This window comes from Charadrius vociferus, unplaced genomic scaffold (genome assembly GCF_000708025.1).
Source record: "Charadrius vociferus isolate BGI_N301 unplaced genomic scaffold, ASM70802v2 scaffold168, whole genome shotgun sequence".
Classification (NCBI taxonomy): domain Eukaryota; kingdom Metazoa; phylum Chordata; class Aves; order Charadriiformes; family Charadriidae; genus Charadrius; species Charadrius vociferus.
In genome coordinates, this window is record NW_009649582.1 from 832,500 (window position 1) to 853,551 (window position 21,052).

General features: G+C 32.6%; 1 protein-coding gene across 2 annotated transcripts in view; it reads left to right on the forward strand.

The window, feature by feature from the left end:
* Positions 1–21,052, forward strand: part of CSMD3 (CUB and Sushi multiple domains 3) — a 715,473-nt gene that overhangs the window by 615,814 nt on the left and 78,607 nt on the right. For both annotated transcript variants that reach the window (XM_009890359.1, XM_009890360.1), the window contains 7 exons: positions 326–503; positions 3,248–3,393; positions 5,537–5,617; positions 6,762–6,875; positions 12,640–12,828; positions 13,232–13,378; positions 16,070–16,258. In XM_009890359.1, coding sequence (XP_009888661.1) covers positions 326–503; positions 3,248–3,393; positions 5,537–5,617; positions 6,762–6,875; positions 12,640–12,828; positions 13,232–13,378; positions 16,070–16,258 — 1,044 coding nt within the window. The remainder of the gene's footprint in view (positions 1–325; positions 504–3,247; positions 3,394–5,536; positions 5,618–6,761; positions 6,876–12,639; positions 12,829–13,231; positions 13,379–16,069; positions 16,259–21,052) is intronic.

Here is a 21,052-nt window from a genome sequence, read left to right on the forward strand (position 1 = left end):
TACAAAGCCGTAACAAAGTGGTTTTCAATTGTGCAGGGAATAATTTAACCCAATGTATAAATATTACTTTAGTTCCTGTTCTGATAGTATTTATGACATAAGAATTACTTTCTTTTTTTTTTTAGATTTGACCAATAATGTCAAAATAGACTTCCGACTCTTTGCAAAAAGCTCAGTGTATTTGTTTCTTTTTTTACACAGCAATGGTTTCATATAATCTAGTTGTAGTGTACCAAATGTGCTTAAAAGTATGTTTTTTACATAGTCTAAGAAGAATGCAAGAAGCACCTAATTTTTTTTTTAAAAACAAATTTCTTTTTTATAGCCCTCTGTGGAGGAAATATAACTGCGATGAATGGTACCATATACTCTCCAGGATACCCTGATGAGTATCCAAACTTTCAAGACTGTTTCTGGCTTGTAAGAGTACCACCTGGGAATGGAATCTACATCAATTTCACAGTTCTCCAAACAGAGCCAATATATGATTTCATAACTGTCTGGTAAGGAAAGACTTTTGGCATTTATTTAATCTTCATGTGACACTATGCAGCAAAGTATGAATTAAAAAGAATATATTTGTGATTTCTACTTTGACACTGGTGTTCTGTCTAGGGAAAATAAATGATTTGTTCTAATCCATGTTTTCCAATGTACCGTTCTCTCTAGATAACATTGGACATGAAGTTTCATAGTCCTTGTCTTAAGAATTAAAAAACAAAAATAATAATAATGTGCCTCAGTTTCTCGGTAAATATGCTATAATGAAGTATGCTATAATGGCTTATCAACAACCAAGAGATGTAACACATAAGAAAAGAGTGATAATAAGCAGTTGTAGCTGTGTGTTATTACAATGTTTTAGAGCGTTAATACAAGAAACTACAGAAACACTTCATTTCTTCCAAGTTGACTTCTCCTAAACTGTTAAGAGTACCTAACAGCATTTCAACGGTGGCTCAGAGCTTTTGGAAGCTTGTCTAAAACAATAATCCACTGATTATTGAATCTGCAGATTGAAAATCTGCAGGTTGATAGAGTAGTCTTGTAGTCTGAGTAGCACAAAATAGTGAGAGGCAATTTGGAATATTAATTATTCATTTTATGTTTCTGTTGCACAGAAATCTAATTTGGATTAATGTAAATTCATATAACTCAAGATTTCATCCCTACTTTCCTAAATGTTAAACAGTTCTCTATACACTTTCACGATTATTTCTCTAGGCCCTGGGTTTTTAATACTATGTTCTACAAACTGTTTTGCCCTGTATCTCAGATACTCGATTGCTTTGCCTTAAAGTTTAACCAAAATTTGATCAGAACTTGTACGCAGAATATTGCCCTTATAAAACTCAGACAATTTTGAATCCTTTTAACTCTTCACCACTTGTTTTGTGTATCTAATTTAGGCTAACCTTCAGCATCTTTCTGAATTAAACTATGCTTTTGTATGCATACAGATATCTTTTCTCTATTTCATCCCACACATACCATAACACTACTGCCCACTTCTAGCGCTTCTTCTGTCTGTCACTTCCTTTCTACCAAGTGATTTCATGCACTTTCAGTTGTACTCCTGGCTGTGTTACAAACATAGTTCTTACAGTAAAAGTAATTGTATATACCGCGACAAAGGTAAAACCTCAGATTTATTTCATTATGTGTTCTTTGCTGATTTTTTTTCATATTTTTTATATCCTATTTAGATTAACAACACATTTAGGAGAATGTTCTGAAATTAAAGCACCTATCATGCTATTAATGTCTATATCATGCATGTTGTTATTTATGTGTGATTTATATACCTGTATAAGCTGTGTTTTATACATGAGGGTAATATAGTTAAATAGCTTATGTCACTTCTGGACTACTATTTATTTGCAGAATTGATCAGAAGCTTTGATAGCCATTTTCAATGGAAAAAAATACATTTTATTCACAATTCGAATGCTTATTCAAATCATAATATTTCTCTAATAAAACAGAAGGAGAAGGGGCAATGTGTGGGAGTTTGGGCAAATGTATTACTGCAAAATTTTCAAAACAAAAAATATCCATCATTTTATTTTGAAACTATGTTCAGTTAAAATGTCTTATGCCAACAACAATTAGAAAATTTAAACTTTTAATGTTCATAAATTCTGATCTGGAGGGACGTGAGTACAAAACTTTAATGTCCTTACATCATTTTTTCTTCTGTACAGTTCCACTATTGTTTAGTACTAACTTTGATTTAATTTTTCTACTGAAATGACCATTTCATTCTTCCATAAGGTAGCAGTAATCTTACCAGCAGTAAATGTATTGTCTAAATCATAACAAATAGTACAAAATACCATCAACCAACGAATGTGAACAAGGATTTAAGAAATTAGTCAACTGCATGTCATACTTAGTTTTTGTTAAAACTACCAACATTTATATGAATGTTTACCTGAGCAAAAGAGACAGAACCATTTACATAAAATGCACACTTCTCTCTCAGCAAAAAATTAATTCAGAAAACTCTAAACGATTAATAAAAAGCAAACTTTAAATCAATTCTTATGTATCCATATGTACGACAAATTATAAATTATAGCATTATTTAATTGTGTATATGGGGAAGCTAGGTTAAAAAATTCTGACATGAGACAATTTCTAAAAGTAACATTCTTAAAATAATCATCATAAATAAAATCTGCATCTATAAAAGCCCACATGCAGATTTCAAGTGGAATCTTTTATTCAGTAGAGTATAAGCATTTTGTTTTTATTTTAAGTGAAGCCAATATTCACTTATTGTCTTTTAACAAATAAATATTATTCATATTTTAATTATCCTAGAAATGACCAAATTCAAAAGACTGGTGGAGATGAGCAGTATTAGACTTATTTATTTTCTGATAGCCACATTCAAAAGCACAGATAAGTAAATATGAGCAGAGTTTGTGGCAGGAAGATGAAGTATAATCACAAATTCAATCATTTTGAGCTTGCTGCAATATTTATTTAAACATATTGCTTCCAAGAGGTGGTGGAATGGAGCATCTTGCTGTCTAATAAATTTTGATGGTCCATACTACCTGCTCCAATCCACATATAGATTTTCAAAAGTTTTTTCAGCCCTCAGTGTCTGTTTTATCTGATTTTAGATGTCTCATGCCTTTTGAGTAATGTAAAGAAAATTTACTACATTATATAAAAAACTGAAGAAATTAAATTATTCATTTGGGTAAAACAATCTTTTTGTATTTGTTTTTCTTAGGGATGGACCAGATCAAACTTCTCCTCAAATTGGACAATTCAGTGGCAACACTGCATTAGAATCAGTCTATAGCACTTCCAATCAGATTCTGATCAAGTTCCACAGTGACTTTACTACCAGTGGCTACTTTGTACTTAGTTACCATGGTAAGCGTGACAAATTGCACTCTTTCACTCTGTACTGATTACTGCAGGAGGAAAACTCATGAAAAAATTACTTCAATTACTTTTTATAAAAATAAAAATAAAAATTGCTATTATTAATATGACTGACCACCACTAGGGTAATGTAAATGTAAAGGACAGGTATGAATGATGAAAACAAGCTTTTCTCTTGACTAGATATTTAATTTACTAGTAGTCAAGCAAAAAAAGAACGCACTGTGAAGACACATGAGCAAAGAAGGTAACACCAAGACCCTGCAGTTCAAGGTGCTCATCTTCTCACTGCTTACAATGCTTCTAAAATTCTTTTCTAATCTAAAAGTTTGTGGGGTTCATTAAATTTCTTATAGATACTTGAATATTTTGAGAAAAAGTACTGTTCTAGAGATTTCAGTGATGGTGAGCTATACTGTGTAGTTAACGTTAGACTGCCCTTGGATTAAATACTGACTGAATGAAAATGCGTACGTATTAATGCACCAAATTCTACCTCTTTTTGTAGTCATTCAAACCTTATGTGGCCAAGTGTTCTCTTGCGTTCCTATCATTACAAGAACGCAGATTGAGAAGCAAGGCTGTTTTTAGGTGCTCTGTGAATGCCTGTTGGATTGACTGTTCCAGGAAACATGGACAGACTACAGTTTGTTTTCTGGATCCTGATCAGATTTTGGGACTAGAAAGCTTTCTTTTTGATGTAGTAAAAGCCAGGCTGAATACAGATAGACAGAACTGGGGGGATTAAAGGAATTGTAATCTAAACAAAACAAAGAGGGAAAAAAAACCCCAACAAAACAACAACAAACAAAACCTAAATCCCACAATGAAAAAAACAGCAGCAACAGCACTTGAATGGATTATGGAGTGCAGCCTCCAGTAGGATTAGGCAGTGGGCTGTCAGAATTTTCATTCCAAATCTGGACATCTAAACTGCATGTAGCTGTTTGTGAAGGACAAACTGATGCTTTGTGTCCATCAATATATTAATTGATATGAATATATCAGTATATGACCAAGCACATGTAAAAATGCTTATATGTAGTAATAAAGTGTTTCTAAAGAACTTGATCTCCTTGTACTTATTTCTTCTGTTATTGTGGAAATTGTTATTCCATAAATGTCGGATCTAATGTGTAATAAAGACACAAACTGAGTAGCACAAAGGATTATTCATGAAAAAACTTAAAATGCTTTTTTGGATTGATGTTGTCAAGATAAATAAATCTCGGTATCGAGTTTGTGTTCCTTCATATCAGCTACATACAAGTTATAGCAAGAAAGGCAAGGCAGTGAGAGGGGGCAAACTTATTTAAAATAGATAATTTGGTGATTAAAATAAATGATACCCCTAAATAAGAGATATTTAAGATAAATTATATGAATTGTTTATTGAACCCATTTTTTAATTACGTTGGTGATTTTTTATTTTTTTTTTTTAATACAACTAGCACAGCTGTTCCATGTTTGCTTGGTGTGTTTTATTTTAAATTACTTTATCCTAAGGCAGGATGTTAGCTTTCTGACTCACTGATTTAATTGGCTCTTCATTATACGGTTGACAACAAGGAGTGAAAGAGGAAGACGTCACATATGGGTGACTCAGTAACAACAATCTCACCTAGATAAAATCAGATCTTACCTAGATAAAATATAAATTTTATGATTGACAAAAGTTTGACTAATTTGATTAATAAAGGATCCAAGCCCAGGAAGCAACAAAGGTGTGTATAACTGAAGCTGAATCATCATCTCCCCTTCCTTGCTAATGAGAGATGCTGTATAACAATGTTATATGAAAATGTAGTATCAGTGAAAGCCAGGCATTCTTGACTTGGTTATCAACCTGAGTGTACCTGAGTGAGAAAATTGGCAACAATTTCTAAGCTTCTTACATTATTTATGAAGATGGTTTTGCCACTGAAATTAAATAACTAATTAAGAACACAGATGTATCTTCCATTTTTTCACTAATTCTGAAATTCATATGTTGTCTTTCTTTTGCAAATTTCAAAGTAAATGAATAGGTGTTTATTTTTATTTTGTTAGTGTGGGTATTTACTTGTGTTTGCATGGCTATGTTAACTGTCTAAGTATGGGAATGTCAATTGTGCTTTTTTCCTGTTTATAGCCTATCAGCTCCGGGTCTGTCAGCCTCCAACAAATATACCAAATGCTGAAATTCTAACCGAGGACGATGAATTTGAAATAGGTAATATAGGAGAAAATAAAAGCGACGTTTGTTTCAAAAAAAAGGACGCTATGCAAAGAAATTTCTTGCGTTTCAGGAAGCAAATAATGCCTGTAATAAGTTAGATTTATATTTGAAAATAAAATTTTTAACAAGTCATTCCTCTTCCTTATATTTCCTGAATCCCATCTATGTTTCAGAGAACACATACAAGTAACACAGTAACTTCTTTCTGTTTAACTTAATTTTAAAATACTTTTTTTTCATAATGTTGAATATGAAACATTGTCTTATACTGAAACAAATGGACAAAACCCACAAAAAAAGCTTGTAGACAATGATATATTCTGTACCAGAATTAAGGCTCTGTGACCTGAGGGGTAAAATCAAACTTGTAAAAATTAGGAGGATCCAAGAGGATGACATTCTGACCTTCTAAGGCAGGTTAATAATATCACTCTAAGCTCTTGTTCAAAGAAATATGAGTTATATGAACAGACATTAGATGTCTGATCAGCTAGTTTTACTCACTTCATAGCAAAGAAAATTAAATTTATTTTTAATGTATACCAATATTTAAGTAGTTATATAGGTAACAAAGAGAAAAGAACTTTTTTCTGTACCAAAAAGAATTGTTGGGATGTACATTTTTTTATTTGTATTGGCACATAAAAACATATAAATTTTTAATTTCTCAATTAAAAAATGAATATTTCTTATTCTCATGATGTCAAATTTGGATATCATCAACTGAACTGAGTTCCTAGTTAATTTTTTTTTTTTCCCCTCAAGGTTGTATGGGTTACTGACTTGATCTTGTCTCTTTACTTCCATAATAGTTACCCAATAAATTATATTGCTTAAAGCTTTGTGGACACATGGTTCACACAGCATCAGTCAAACCCAGACAAATTAGCAAACTATCCAGCTAATAATGTGGTGGAAAACAGTGATAGATGCAACATAGTGTGCAACACAATGCTCATTTACCTCATTTCTTAGACTAATCAAAGTTGTTTATGCCAGAGGTCATTTAACCCATTATATATGGCAGCAAGAAACTTCATTAATCAATAATGTTTTCAAAGCTACAAGTCCCAGTTAATTGCTGTTTAATGTTTCTTTTGTTTGTTTGTATTTTGCCTTGTTTTATTTTTCCAAACAGGAGACATAATAAGATACCAGTGTCAACCAGGCTTTACGTTGGTTGGTAATGAGATTCTGACATGCAGACTTGGTGAACGGCTTCAGATGGATGGAGCACCACCTACTTGTCAAGGTTTTTTCTCCTTTTTCTTTTCCTCCTGTCAGACCAGCTGAATGGTGATTCCTTAAATATCCTCCACTACCTCTTTACATAGGATGGCACATTGAACGTGTTTCATACTTTTTGATGTTACTCCCAATGTTATGAGTTTGTTATGGTGAATATGTATCAAATAGTAATGCAAAATAATTAGCAATGTTTTGATTAATTTTATCAGTGTAAGGAAGGGACTGCTGTTCTACTTTGTGAAAATAATTCACAATTTTTTTTTTGAGGGAATCTACATTTAATAAATAATGAGATTATTAATTTTATCTACAACTTAACAGTATGAAAATTTATATGGAAATTTTAAAAATGCTAAATTAACAGCATGAATTGGGTGAACAAGGTCACAACATTATTTTTCAATGCAACTTTAAGTGCTTCCAATTTTATTCAGTGTATTCTAAAGAACAGGTTTTCTCTGTGTGTATGCTTGTGTGTACTCATGTCTTCACCCTTTTATTGAAAAATGTGAATAGAGACATATAACACTACGCCATCTTTAAGGTCAAAACAATATTACAATCCTGCCAACCACAAACATAGCAGTTTAAACCAGTCTTTGTTAAGCTGACACTTGATGTGTTATGCTAGAATAGAATTTTCCCATCTTTTGTGAAGGAAATGTGAGAGTTTTCTTTCATACTGAACTAATTAGGTGGCTAATGGAGATAAAACTTGCACGTGATTTATTTTTTTAAAAAAAGTAGTTATTTAAAGCTTCAGTGATGGGCACAAGTTTATGTTTTGTTACTAATTCTACCATTTATTTACAGAAGGATAACACATATGATAAGACATTTCAAGGGGGAAAAAAAAACCAACAAACCACCACCAAAATCCCACAGCCTTATAACAGCATAATTTCTGTTAAAAAAAGCAATTTTTTATCCTGCTAGTTGTTGTGATATTCCATCGTGATTCATCTACTCCTGAACTTAATATTCTAACATCTACTGCAAGATTAAAATACTTTCCCAAATCAGTCATGATAAATGCAGTTGATTTACATTTGTATTAAATGAAAAATACTGCCATCTGGGTTTTCTACCAATCAGATGTTGTTTGGGTTATTTTTTTTTCAAGCAATTTTAATTAATTAGCATATCTATAAAACATGATGAAAGATTTATTTGAAAATAGTAAATTAATTGTGAATAAATATACTACATTTACAAGTGAAGCTTTAATATTTGAATGTTTCTTAGTAATTTCTGAAGTTTCAAACTGATGCACAATTTAGTTGTTATGAATTTAAACATCAGTATACTAATGTCTAGAATTTAATTATGAGTACAATGTTCAACTCACTTTTCAGTTGTCTTATAAATATACCCTTTTCCTTCATTCCTGAAAAACTGGTAAACTACTACTGCCGAATTAACTGTTTTCTCCTGGATTTATACATAAAACTATGCAAAAGTCAAAATCATTCATAGCAGTAAGTCTAGTTCTTAAAAATGCAAAGTGATCTTGAATTGTACGTTTGTAAGAACTTTAACAATTATAATTCCTGAAAATCCATGCATGTATTTAGGTGCAATTGTGTCTTGGAATAGCTTCCAACACCCCAGTTTAAATTAAAATCTTAACTTAGTGGGTTCACAGCATTTAATGGGTGGAAAACCATAGTAAACTCCAGGCACTGCTTTAAATGTTAAAACTATGTAATAATAGATAGAACAAACAGAGACATATGTGCTGATCCTGAGGCATTCTCTCAGCACGTGTTGCTGAAGGCATATTTATATTCATTGCAAGACCCAAGACAAAAACTCAGGAATTATGAATTCAGTTACCACAGTTAATCTTTCCTCTGTCACATATAATGCTAAATATAGAATCAAATACTAAATATTAAATCAGTCCTCTTATCATTTCAGTCTAAATTTGAATGAAATTAAGACAATCTTCATAGTTAGTAGACTCCGAGTATTTAAAAGAAGAAAAAAAAAGAATCAAAGGAATTAGTTAAAACATGTTTAAAATACCCATTCAAGCTGGCCACCTAGAATAAGCAGCAACATAATTTTCTCTTGTATTTATTTATATAATATGTAAGTTTGAAGATAGCAATATGTAAATTAAATTTCAATATTGAAACCCAGATCAATAGAGACCTTTGTGGAATATAGTGGAATATAAAATGTATGTCCTTTGTTATTTTAGTATACTACACTGGTTTACATATAAGTTACCAAACTTTAATTGTGCAGGCAATAACATGTTACGTAAGAGTAATAAACTCAGCTGTTCCGTACGTTCATATTTGTATTAGTTTCCTAATTCTTTTCACCAGACAGAGCATGTGTTTATTGTTAGACTTCATAGTGTTAACTTCTGTTGCCTTAACCTTGTGCATATGCTAGACACTGTAGCCAGTGTTAAGCGACTTTTGATTGAATTTTGCTTCAATTTTTAACTTAAAATAAATTAATACCCACATTCAACATTCATTTATTTATTGAATCTGAAGAGTGTTGCTGAAGAGAATATAAATAACAAGATTTTAGTTTTGAATCTAATGTATTGCAGTAAAGATATAGTAGTCAATAACAAGTTATCCCTAGGAGGAAATATTGAAGCAAAATCTATTTAAAATTTTATTTGGTGATTTTAATTGTTACAGGTTAGTTTATACCGCATTTACTACTATTTAAAACTATGTTGCCTTTTTTTCTATTTTTCTCTGATGTATATCAGTTGGATGAGCATTTCTTAAAATTCTTGAAGATTTCCTTCTTTAGATCAGAAAATAATCACTAACTTCCACAAGCTTATGCCAATGCCTATCATCTTCTGTTGTTAAAATAGAGTATTTCTCATATGTGGTAGGTAACTTTACCTTTAATTTTCCTTGAATTTAGCTTCTACTTTCAGGATAAAATGAAAGCTTCAGAGTAAGAAGATTCAAACTGTATTTAACATCATAATTAGAGTACCTTGAGACAATTCTTAAATGATGACTCATCTATATCTCAGCTGCATTAGCTCAGATTCATAAAAAATACCTAGCTACTTGATTCTCAAGGGAATCCTGAAATTGAGGACAGATTGCAAAGCAGAATTTTGTGGAGACAGCAAAACTAGCTCTAAATAAACTAGTGCAGCCAGAGGACTATGATGCTCTTCATGCCTTCGTGCCACACCTCTCTGTGTGTGTTTGTATGATGTATGCACATATAAAGCTTAAGAGGATCAATTCTTCCATTTGCTTGTCTATATGACAACTGGCCCAGCACTGTAGTTTGACAGCCAGATTCTAGCCATGTGAGTATTCTCACGTTGAGTGGAGGTAATATATTCAATCTCTTCTTGATAATTTAAGCAAATACAAGACACGCGAAGCAACTATTTAAATTTAACAATTAGATGCTGATTTTGAAAACGAGAGATGAATGTTTTAAAATAGGTGGACAGATTCATTTCTATTTTTCAAGGTCTGGTTGGATGGGGCTTTGAGCAACTTAATCTAGTGAAAGATGTCCCTGCCCATGGCAGGGGGTTGGATTAGGTGATCTTTAACTGTCCCTTCCAACCCAAACCATTCTATGCTTCTATGATTCTTATCAGTTTTGTCTATTAAGATGATTATTTTTTTCTCTCTCTTTCTCCGTGTTTCTGTGTTCTCTTTCTCTCTTCATAGTTCAATGAGTTTTTCCACATAAAAATCTGATTTTTGTATTTAATAAACCAATATTATTTTCAGTGTTCTTGAGAAAACTAAGATCTTATTATTTTCTTGTAACTCGTAATGGCTCTGTTCTAACTCACTTTCATGTAAGGGTTAGTTGTGAATACAAAACAGCAGATTTTAAGACTCCTTTTTAGCAGCATTCAGTTCTGAATAAACTGTAGGCACTTGTTCATATATCATGAAACAAAACGAGTTCTTGAAAAAAGAAAACATGGCAATTTCAAATATTTTTATTTAATGAGATAGTTTTCCTGTGTAGACCTATTGAATCCAGATAAATTCAAAAGCAAGCCTCTTCATCATACTTTTAAACACCGTTTTGTTCAATTTCAGCAGCTGCTTTAAATAGTGCTAATAACTTATTTACAAAGTATCATTTGTCCTGCTAGTACCCTCTATCCCTCCTGAAACTATGACAATTAAGAATAGCCAGACCTGCTATGTATGGTCCAGCACAACTGTAAGTGGAAGATTAACAACTTCAGAATATGATGGGGAATATAAGAAAAAATAATTCTTTAGAGTAAGGTGAAGGTATGGTAGGCAACACCTGCTGAAGAATTCAGCAGGGATGGAACAGGTGTCTTCTTTGATCTCTGCAGGAAACACTCTCATGTTGTGGGGTCTAGCCTCTCCCATCGATGTTTTAGAGAAAAGGGTAAAGCATGTTCCCTTCCTTATTTCCTAGAGTTAAATTTGCGAAAAAGGCTGTCAGCAATTAAGAACTACATTTTTCTATAATTTCTCCTTCAGCTGACTTACATCTACTCATCAGGGAAACCGTCTCCATGTTAGGAGGAGGGAAGTATCCGGTTGTCTGAACTTGAGAGTCCACTAGAAATGTGAATATATAACCAAAAATCTCTCATACACAGATTTAATAAAAAGGAAGTGGTTTGTGGGTATAGCATTCAGTATACACATAACATATGACACAGATACTGAAGGATAATGAGGAATATGTAGTTAAAATAAATAAATATATGTATCTATCTCAGGGTGATATTTGGATTTTTATTTTTAAGTGGGGCAGAAATTGCCTACTTTTTCCCTCCAAATTTGATATTTATTTCCTCAGAAAGTCTTTGTCTATGGTGAACTGTTGTGTCTGTGTTTAAAAGGAGGAGCAATTAGATGAATTGCCTAAAGTCAGCCTCAGATTGTCTAGCTCATTCAGGATTATAACACCAACATCTCAACTGCTAGTCATAGGCTTTAATTTTAAGAAGTCTTTGATTTTTTTTTTGTTTGTTTTTTGGTAAGAGATAGGAAAGAAATGGGTCTGTACTAGGTGTGGTGAAGGAAAAAAAGAATTTCAAGTGTTTTTCATTGCATGTAAAGGCAACAACCAATTTTCTGAGGTTTCTATGAATCTAAAAACTATGTAGCTGGATTAGCCCAAGTAATCTTCTTGTCTAATTAGTCCTACTGAGTCCTACCAAACAACAAAATGTCAGTCTGAAGTGTGTCTTTTATCTTCTAGACCAAAGGTATCATGTCTGAATAGTGCTTACATTGTGTGTAGGTACATCAGTGGTTTTGGAGCTTGACTGACGATCTCAAAATTTAGGTGCTGCTTTATACATATTGTTGGAGAGTATTTAGAACCTGACAACCCAAAATCACAGTGTCTTCAAGTTTTGCTTTCAGTGCAAGTCTTTACCTGGAATTATTGCTGACAGTAATAGTAATCTGAGGGGAAAAGCAAAAGTCTATGGTTCACTTTTTGAATAATGCAACAATTTAGTACTTAAGCACAGCCTAAACAATATTTTATCTTCTAGAGAATGAAAGAAGAAAAATGTCATGAACTGATAACTTCTGAGGTTTGCAGGGTTTACTTTCAAGATGCTTTAGATTTTTTTTCCTACTGTCTGTTTCTAAAATGTTGTCAGTCTTTCTGTATTTATGGAAATAAAATAAGTAATGCTGTTCTTTTAAACTCAGGAAAATCTTGCTAATCACATGAAACAGAAATAGTGGGCTTTAGATTTTTTTTTTTTTTTTTTTTTAATCAATCTTTCTGTCTCATAGTGCTTTGTCCAGCCAACGAAATGCGTCTGGATTCAACAGGAGTAATACTGAGCCCTGGATATCCTGACAGTTACCCAAATCTCCAGATGTGTGCGTGGACCATCACCGTGGAAAAGGGTTATAATATCAGCATGTTCTTTGAATTCTTCCAGACAGAAAAGGAATTTGATATACTTGAGGTGTTTGATGGTAACTATAGGATGCACAACTTTGGATGATACTTTTTCTCTATATACATTTTTACATTGCATCTGTGTAATCAGTATTGTTCATACATACTATAATTTGTCAGTATAAAAAATCATAAATAAGCAATTACTTGGATTTGTTGTGCTAAAAGGAACTGTTGGATTACTCTGTTTCAAAACTGTACTGCATTAATTATGTTTAGAAATAATTTTGTTTCTGGACAAATAGGTACTTTCTAGTGTAACACGTAATGTCAACTTCCATTTCTAATTCAGATTAATTTGCCATTTGTTTGGAGGATGTTTTCCATGTATATTAATTGTATTCATCTAATTTATTGTATGCTAATTTAAACTTTGTAACTTCTTTTTTTTTTTTTTCTTTTTTTCTTCCTTTTATCAAGGACCAAATAGTCATAGCCCATTGCTCATTTCTCTCAGTGGAGACTATTCATCTTCTCTAAATATAACCAGCAATGGCCATGAAGTATTTCTCCGGTGGTCAGCAGATCATGGCACCAACAAAAAAGGTTTCAGGATAAGATATATCGGTATGCCAATCAGACTTTCTTTAATGTGTATGAAATTTCAATATAAAAGTTATTTATTTATGTGAAAGGGGTAATGTCCTTCCAGTACCTAAAAGCGGCCTACAGAAGAGCTGGGGAAGGACTTTTTACTAGGGCATGTAGTGATAGGATGAGGGTGAATGGCTATAAATTGGAAGAGGGCAGGTTTAGATTAAACATTAGGAAGAAGTTTTTCACTTTGAGGGTGGTAAGGCACTGGAACAGGTTGCCCAGAGAGGTTGCTGAGGCCCCATCCCTGGAGTTGTTCAAGGCCAGGCTGGACATGTCCTTGGGCAACCTGGTCTGGTGGGAGGTGTCCCTGCCCATGGCAGGGAGGTTGGAACTCGATGATCTTCAAGGTCCTTTCCAACCTAAACCATTCTATGATTCTATGATATTTTGTAACATTAGTTGCCCAGACTGAAAGGAAATCCGATCTGTTTTACGTATGAACCTGATGATACTGATCTTGTGAGGAAAAAAACCAAAACAATACACCCTAAGCAGGATATATGAAGAGCATGTGCTCTGTAGAGATTTAAGTGAATGTTTCACAGAACTTTCAAATGGTATAAGCCAGTACTAAGTATGAAAGAAGCATCTTTGCCCTTCTGCCTCCCATCATTTATTTGCATTCATGTGCCTCTGTTCTTCATGCTGGTTCTTTATGCCATTCATCTTTAGCACTTTTGGTGGGACAGAGGAAAAGGTGGCAACAAGGCAGGAGAAGCAGCTTTAAGCTAGAAAAATGTGAGACTCAAGGATTGAATTCTTTTATTTAAGGTTAAATAAAAGCAACAAACAGTATTAGAAGAGATCAATTAGTATGTCAAAAAAGCTAACATTGTGTGTGTTATTAATTCAAATGAACATATTTATGAATAGTGTGTGAGATGATACTTAACAAAGATTGATTTTTATATAATTGATCTTATGGAGTTATTGTATAATACCCATTTTTACAGAATAATAATATTAATTGTTCAAGCTAAAGTAGATCTGTTGCAATTTACAGCAATTACAAAATCTTTCTTTGATACTTTTCATTACCAAAGACATTAAATGCACAAAATGGAAAGTACTGGGGATAGTATCAGTAGATACTAGAGAAGTTATTAGCATAAAACATTTTCACTTTACAAAGTGGAGAAAACAATAGGGAATAAACATAAAATTATTCTTTCTGCTATTTTGTTGTTGTTGTTGTTTTTCCTAACTCTATTTTTGGTTACTTTGCTATTGCAGAAAAGTAATTAGTCTGTAAAACAGTATCAGTGTCATTTTTCCCTTTAGGAGAGGACAGTTTTCTCAGAGGTAAAATGTTTGCTGTATAGCTAGATAAAATTCATTGTTGGCTAGACACAAAATATTATATGGTACCTATTTTCATTGCCTGTAGTACCTGTTGGATCTGTTAAAAGAGAAAGAAAAGAAAGTTCTTAAAAATACTGGCAGCAAGAGAACTATTGAGAGGTAGACAGGAAATATTTACTGGTGATCTGTATCACTCAGAAAATACCAGTATATTTTCTTATAAACTAAAAAAGTAGAGGTGTCTGTATCTCTGGTTCTTCCAAGAGGCAGTAACAATTTAGTGTAAGGAAAAAAATAGTTTCATAGTATGTGCTCTGAAAAATATGACAATGCATCTCATTCTGCTGCTTGCTTTAATAAAGAGTAAACAAACAGCCACACAACTCCATCCTGATCAGAGGAAAGCTTTGCCTGAGAAAACTGTAGACCTCAAGTAAGTTATGGGACACTGAAATATTTAAAGAGCAAGAGAAGAACCACGTTTCTATTTGCCTGAGAAAACAGATACAAATAGTTATCAATAGTTCTTCAAAGCAGGTTGTAAGTCCCTTCTGGCCCACTCCTTTGGCAAGGTAGCCAAACCCATGTGACTTTGTATTCATGGACTTAATGAACAAGGAAGGTAAACGAAATACAAGCATAATGACAGTAGAATAAGTAAGCAATCTTTAATGTCAGAGAGACTTAAGGTACGTAAATCCTTTCAGATTGTAACAACTCTATCTCTTAAAGATGTTTTTGCTCTCATAAAGATTTCTGAAATCTTTTTTTTTTTTTTTCATAGTATATAAGTAAGACTTCTGTAGCACTTTTTGTGTTCTAAATAAATCCCCCCCAAAACCCCCCAAAAAACAGATTCAGTGTTTCTGGCATGGATTTATGGTGACATTCATAAATATGAATGGCACATAACTTGAAAGGAATAACTTATTTAGGACCAGAAGGAAAAGATTATTTGAAAATAATTATGTTCAGTATGCTCTTGATGTTTCCTTCTTAAAAAAAGTATACTACTGAAATTTATAGACTTGCAATAGATTTCATCATGAACTAAAATTCTGTAGCTTACGTGGTTGAAAAAAGAAGATGGTGAAAAAAAACAAAATAGTTATAGAAGTGAGCTATCACTACATTTCCTTTGATGCTACTAAAACCTGAGGCCCTTAAAAAGCCCTATTCTTTCACCTTTATACTTAGTGAAATTGCTTGATGTATACATGATCAGGATACAAAATATAACTTCTAGTGACATTTTCTCAGCTTGTTATCAGATGTCCACTGAATTCAACAAGAATTTGTCAAGAATTGTCATCTGGATTCTAAATGCATCTTTTATTTATTCAATATTTATGTTTACAGCTCTCTACTGTAGTACACCAGAGTCCCCTCCACATGGTTTCATTGTCAGTCAGACAGGTGGACAGCTCAACAGTATGGTTCGCTGGGCTTGCGATCGAGGTTTTCGCCTCGTTGGGAAAAGTACTGCTGTATGCAGGAAGTCTTCATATGGTTATTACTCATGGGATGTTCCAGTCCCAGCTTGTCAAGGTAAATTCTTTCATTATAAAATAATACGCCTTAAGAAACCGTCTTTTTCTTTTTCTAATGTAAGCCATCAGTTTTCTGACTCAAAATGAATAGCAGGTAATCATTTAATGGTCATGCAAAAAATGTACCGAAATCTTTCCACCTGGTAAAATTTACAAAGGTGAATGTATTTTTAAGAAACAGTGTTTCAATAGAATTTGCTAAGACTGGCAGATATTAAAAACAACCTACATCACTGTGAGGGAAAAAACCCACAAAAGTAAAATATGAAATTATTCAAAAAGTTCATTTAAAACTGAATATTTAGTAAAGTTCATTTATCATGATTCAAGAACTATATCAAAAAATGAAACACCTGAAGCTTGCTACATTTCCAAGAACAGGATACTGGACCAAAAAAGCATCGCCTATGATGCCATTCTAATCTTTCACAGTTTAAATTGAAATTTAAAAGATAATTCATTGAGTTAACTGTATATTTAGTTTCTTCTGCCTTATAAAAGCAAAATATGTTCTACTTGACAAGGAAAATGAAATGGTTATTTAATACCCTTCACAATTGTATACTTATTCTTCCTTTCCTGTAAAGAGTGCTATTTTTCTGATAACTTACCTATGTCACTCTTCAGTGAACTATTAGAATGATTTTTTTCATGAAAATTCTCAGATGTATTTATTCAATATGTGTACTGTTTGTTTTTGTGGACCAATGCAGATAAATGCTATAGGAATGTTCCATGTTAATTTCCTATGAGATTTTTTTTTGACAAAATGTCTTTGAACTACATGGTTCTAAAGCAAAACTGCCTAATGTTTGTCAAAATTGAAACAATCTCAGTTTCAAAGCTTTTTGATAAATTTCTATTAATTTCTAAAATATGTGCCTGTATTTTTAAAAACTGAAAGTCCTTTAAAAAAGCAAAGCAAACCAAACCAAACTAAAACTAGGCAGTGCATTTGCTACATATCATTCTTTAGCTTTTTCTCCTCATCAGTTATCTAAGGACTTCCTTCACGACAGTTTTTTGTAGAAATTGATCAGACTGTTAATTAGATGTACCAAACAATGTGGAATGAGAAAAACCTCACCAAACAAAATACCAGATTCAAATAGCAGATGATTATTCTCAACATACTGAGTAGATTTCAGTAATGGAAATAGTTGCAATATTCAGATAATACTTTAGGGACAAGTGGAGTTAAGTGCTTAGTAACCTCACGGTGTCTGATGAAGTACAAAGACTGTTAGCAACAACTGTCAGCGTATTGAAAATTATTTAATGTATGTATTAATTGAATAACAGTTAATTGTAATGAAGCATTTAATAAGCTAGCTTTAATACATGATGTGATCTTTATTCAACTCATCCAGCAAGTGCCTGTGCGTGAAAAGTGGTTTGTGGCCATGATATGTAGCTTACAACATCAAACTCTTCAGATTCAACCTCAGGAATCAGCTGCTTCCATACATTAATCATACATCTAAGCTTCCTGTTGTTTTTTGGAGGTGAAAATCATCCCCCATACCCAGATGATGCAGAAGGTTTATGACACGAACTCTTGTATGAAAAGGTTGAGAACACCATCAGTAAATATCCCTCATGTTCTTTCACAGAAGATATTTAGAAGACACAAGGGCTTTGCCACTCCCCCTACTACTCAGCAGTACAGCTCTACTACAAAGTAATTCTAACTCTTTTAAGTATGGGCTAGTGGTTTTTAGAACTTCATGATATAGAGGATGAGCAGCCTTTTAACAACTATTACAATTGCCAGTCGGAATTTACCAACTATTTTTTCCAGGTGATATCAGACAATAATGTCACAGTCTTACCTTCTACTTCCAATTCTCTATCATTTATAGCATAACTGGCAAATCCATTTTAATCACTTCTTTCACACATCTGAATATAGGATTGCCACAGATGACCATTTAACACAGCAAAAAAAAAAAAAGTATTAGGCTTTTTTTTTTTTTTTTATGTAGCTGTGCAAGGAGAAAAAAAAAAAAGGAAGATTTCTGCAATTTCTGTAAAAACAATATCTCTCATTTAAATCTACTTGGTTTTTGTCTCATAAATGAATATTACCAGTCAAAACATGGTAGCAGTTACTGGCCTCATTCTATAGGAAATGAGAAATCTAAGGCCTCAAAATTTATGAATTCTTTAATGATACATCTACGACCAGCACAGCTAGTGATTTGTGGTAGTTTGTTGGGGGTTTTTAGCAATACCTAGTCCCTTTATTGGCAAACATTTTTACTGCCTGCAGAATATTCCATGACTGTATTATAACAAATGCTTTATCTTTACATTTTTCATTTTGTATCTGTACCATTATTATCACTTCTGAATCCTCTACTGTAACTAATGAATGCCAATAGCCTTTTCCACTACAGCTTTTTTTTTTCCAAGTTCATGAGCGATGTTAGAGCAATTTTTAATGTTCTTATGCTTATACCAATATGAATATAAATCTTGATCTCTTAACCTCTAAAAAGATAATACCAGCCATTCTTCAAATCACTTACACTACAGGACTGACAGAATAAAATAAAAAAAACAAAAAACTCAACAACAAACCCCAGATACACACTTTAACCCTGGATGAAAGCTTTTTAACATCATTTATAGAACTAATCATATCTCAGTAGAAGATACTCAATGCAGTACTAAGGAATCAGAAAGAAATGCTTTAAGCCAGGCTTCAGCAATTACCATGTATCCATCTCAGTTTTAATAATATTTAGCCTCTCTTCACAAGTCAATAAAAGTTTCCCATGATTAACTAAATGATGAGGTCTGATTGTGATAAACTTTTGAAAGAATAAATAGGTTTACAATGATCTAATACAAGAATTAACATGAATTCATATAAATGGTTGAATATTTACAACTGACTGTAGATCTCAGAAGATCCAGATTTGTTTTTCTCCCAGTTGTTTTTCACATTTTCATTTTTTATCCCAGCATTACATGATCCTTGGGTTTAATTATAAAATATTTCTCTTGCAAATAAACCTTGTCTCATGCAGGACTAATCAGAATTCAGCATTTATATTTTGTAATATCATACATGGATAACAGGCAAATGCTTTTACAGGAATTCTAGGTAGACGTGTTAAGTAAGTAAAGTTTAAAACATAACACTATATCAGAAGAATTGTCTAGCTTAGTAATCTAAATTGTCTGTAACAGCAGACATAAGTGTTGCATAACTGGTGATTGTTATGCAAATCATACTCTAGCATTAAAAAAATATAAAAAGAGAATACCAAGAATACCTGGTTAGATATGATACCTGATGAGTTATGGTTTTCTCAAAAAATTAAGCTAAAGTACACTTGTAGTGATCTGAAACAAATATCTGATACGTAAAGCATACTACCTTCTACCTTTACATTTTTTTAGATATGGCTATAGGTTTGATATAGTCTTATTCATATGCATTAGAACAATTAATGTAGCTATGTATAAGATAAATAAGTCTTGTATTTATTCTGCTTATTTCCAAATGCATGGCTGTATTAGGACAGGTGTGAAAAACTCAGTAACTTACTGAATGCCAAAGAAATAGTTGGCATTCTTTAAAACGATTTGTAAGATAATCTACGGGAAATTTATTTTTCATAAAATTTCTGACTTTTTCTGCAAGTTGAATGTCCAAATAGTTAAGTTCCAAGGAATATGTCACTGAATAGTTTTGGTAGTCATGCCTATGTTTCAAGTGCTCCTGGTAAATGTTATCAGCTCTAGAATGATGTCTTCATTGATACTTATTTTTTTTCTCATGTCCCTGAGATGTGAAAGATAGCTACATCTACTAAGTGTTGTTCTTAAGTGAGGCAGAGCAAATACAAGGATCCGAGGTCCTTTACAGGGTGAATAGTCTGATTTGTGTTTGGGAAATCGGAATCATGGAAACTTTTAATAGTGCCTTAACATTTAATGAAGTGTATTTAAGGACTTCATCCTGGCGTAATAATAATTTCTGAAATTTCAGATAAGCCTTTAGAATGTGCTGGTGGTCTTTAAGAACTAACAAAGTTAACGTCTTCCAAGGACTGTATGTGTATATCTTTGGAATTGGTACTGTGTTCTGAAGTTTGTGAACAAAGAATAGACTTTAATGTTTCGGTTGTGATTACAATTATGATGTTGATTTGCAATACTGTTCAAGCTGACATATAATGACGAAACATTTTTGTGATAAACCTGTTTTTCAGGCACTTTGGATGTTCCATACTTGTCATTTTTTTCCTGTCAAGTTGTCAGATGTGGCAATAACTTGTCTTGATCTTTTCACATTTTTTTCCCTCAACTGAAAGCTAAATTTCTCTGCAGGTTTCCACATATGTAAAATTCGGCTCATAACTGCTGTAAACTAAAAATGTCACTGAGTGATTCCTTGGGACCTCTGTTATTTATATAAAAGGCTGTTATCAAGCATTTGGTGTGCTGGGGTGAATCTTGTTTCTTAAAACTTAAGGTTAAGGGAAGGATATATTTTTCTTGTGACATAAGATTGATTCTGTTAACATCAATAATATGACTCAAAATTTATCAAGTCACAAATGGATATTTTTGAATACTGAAGGAGTCATTAATCTCAATGGTAGATATAAAACATCTCAGGTTGTATCTACAAAATATCTGATATATATGTTGCTGATTGCTAAAACACACAGAATTTGCTGTATGTGAACAAGAAGTGTTGTAGCATTTGTTGGTGCTCAGGATCATAAGAAAGAGCTGTTAACATGTTACAAATCTTTTGAGGGTGGATAGTAGT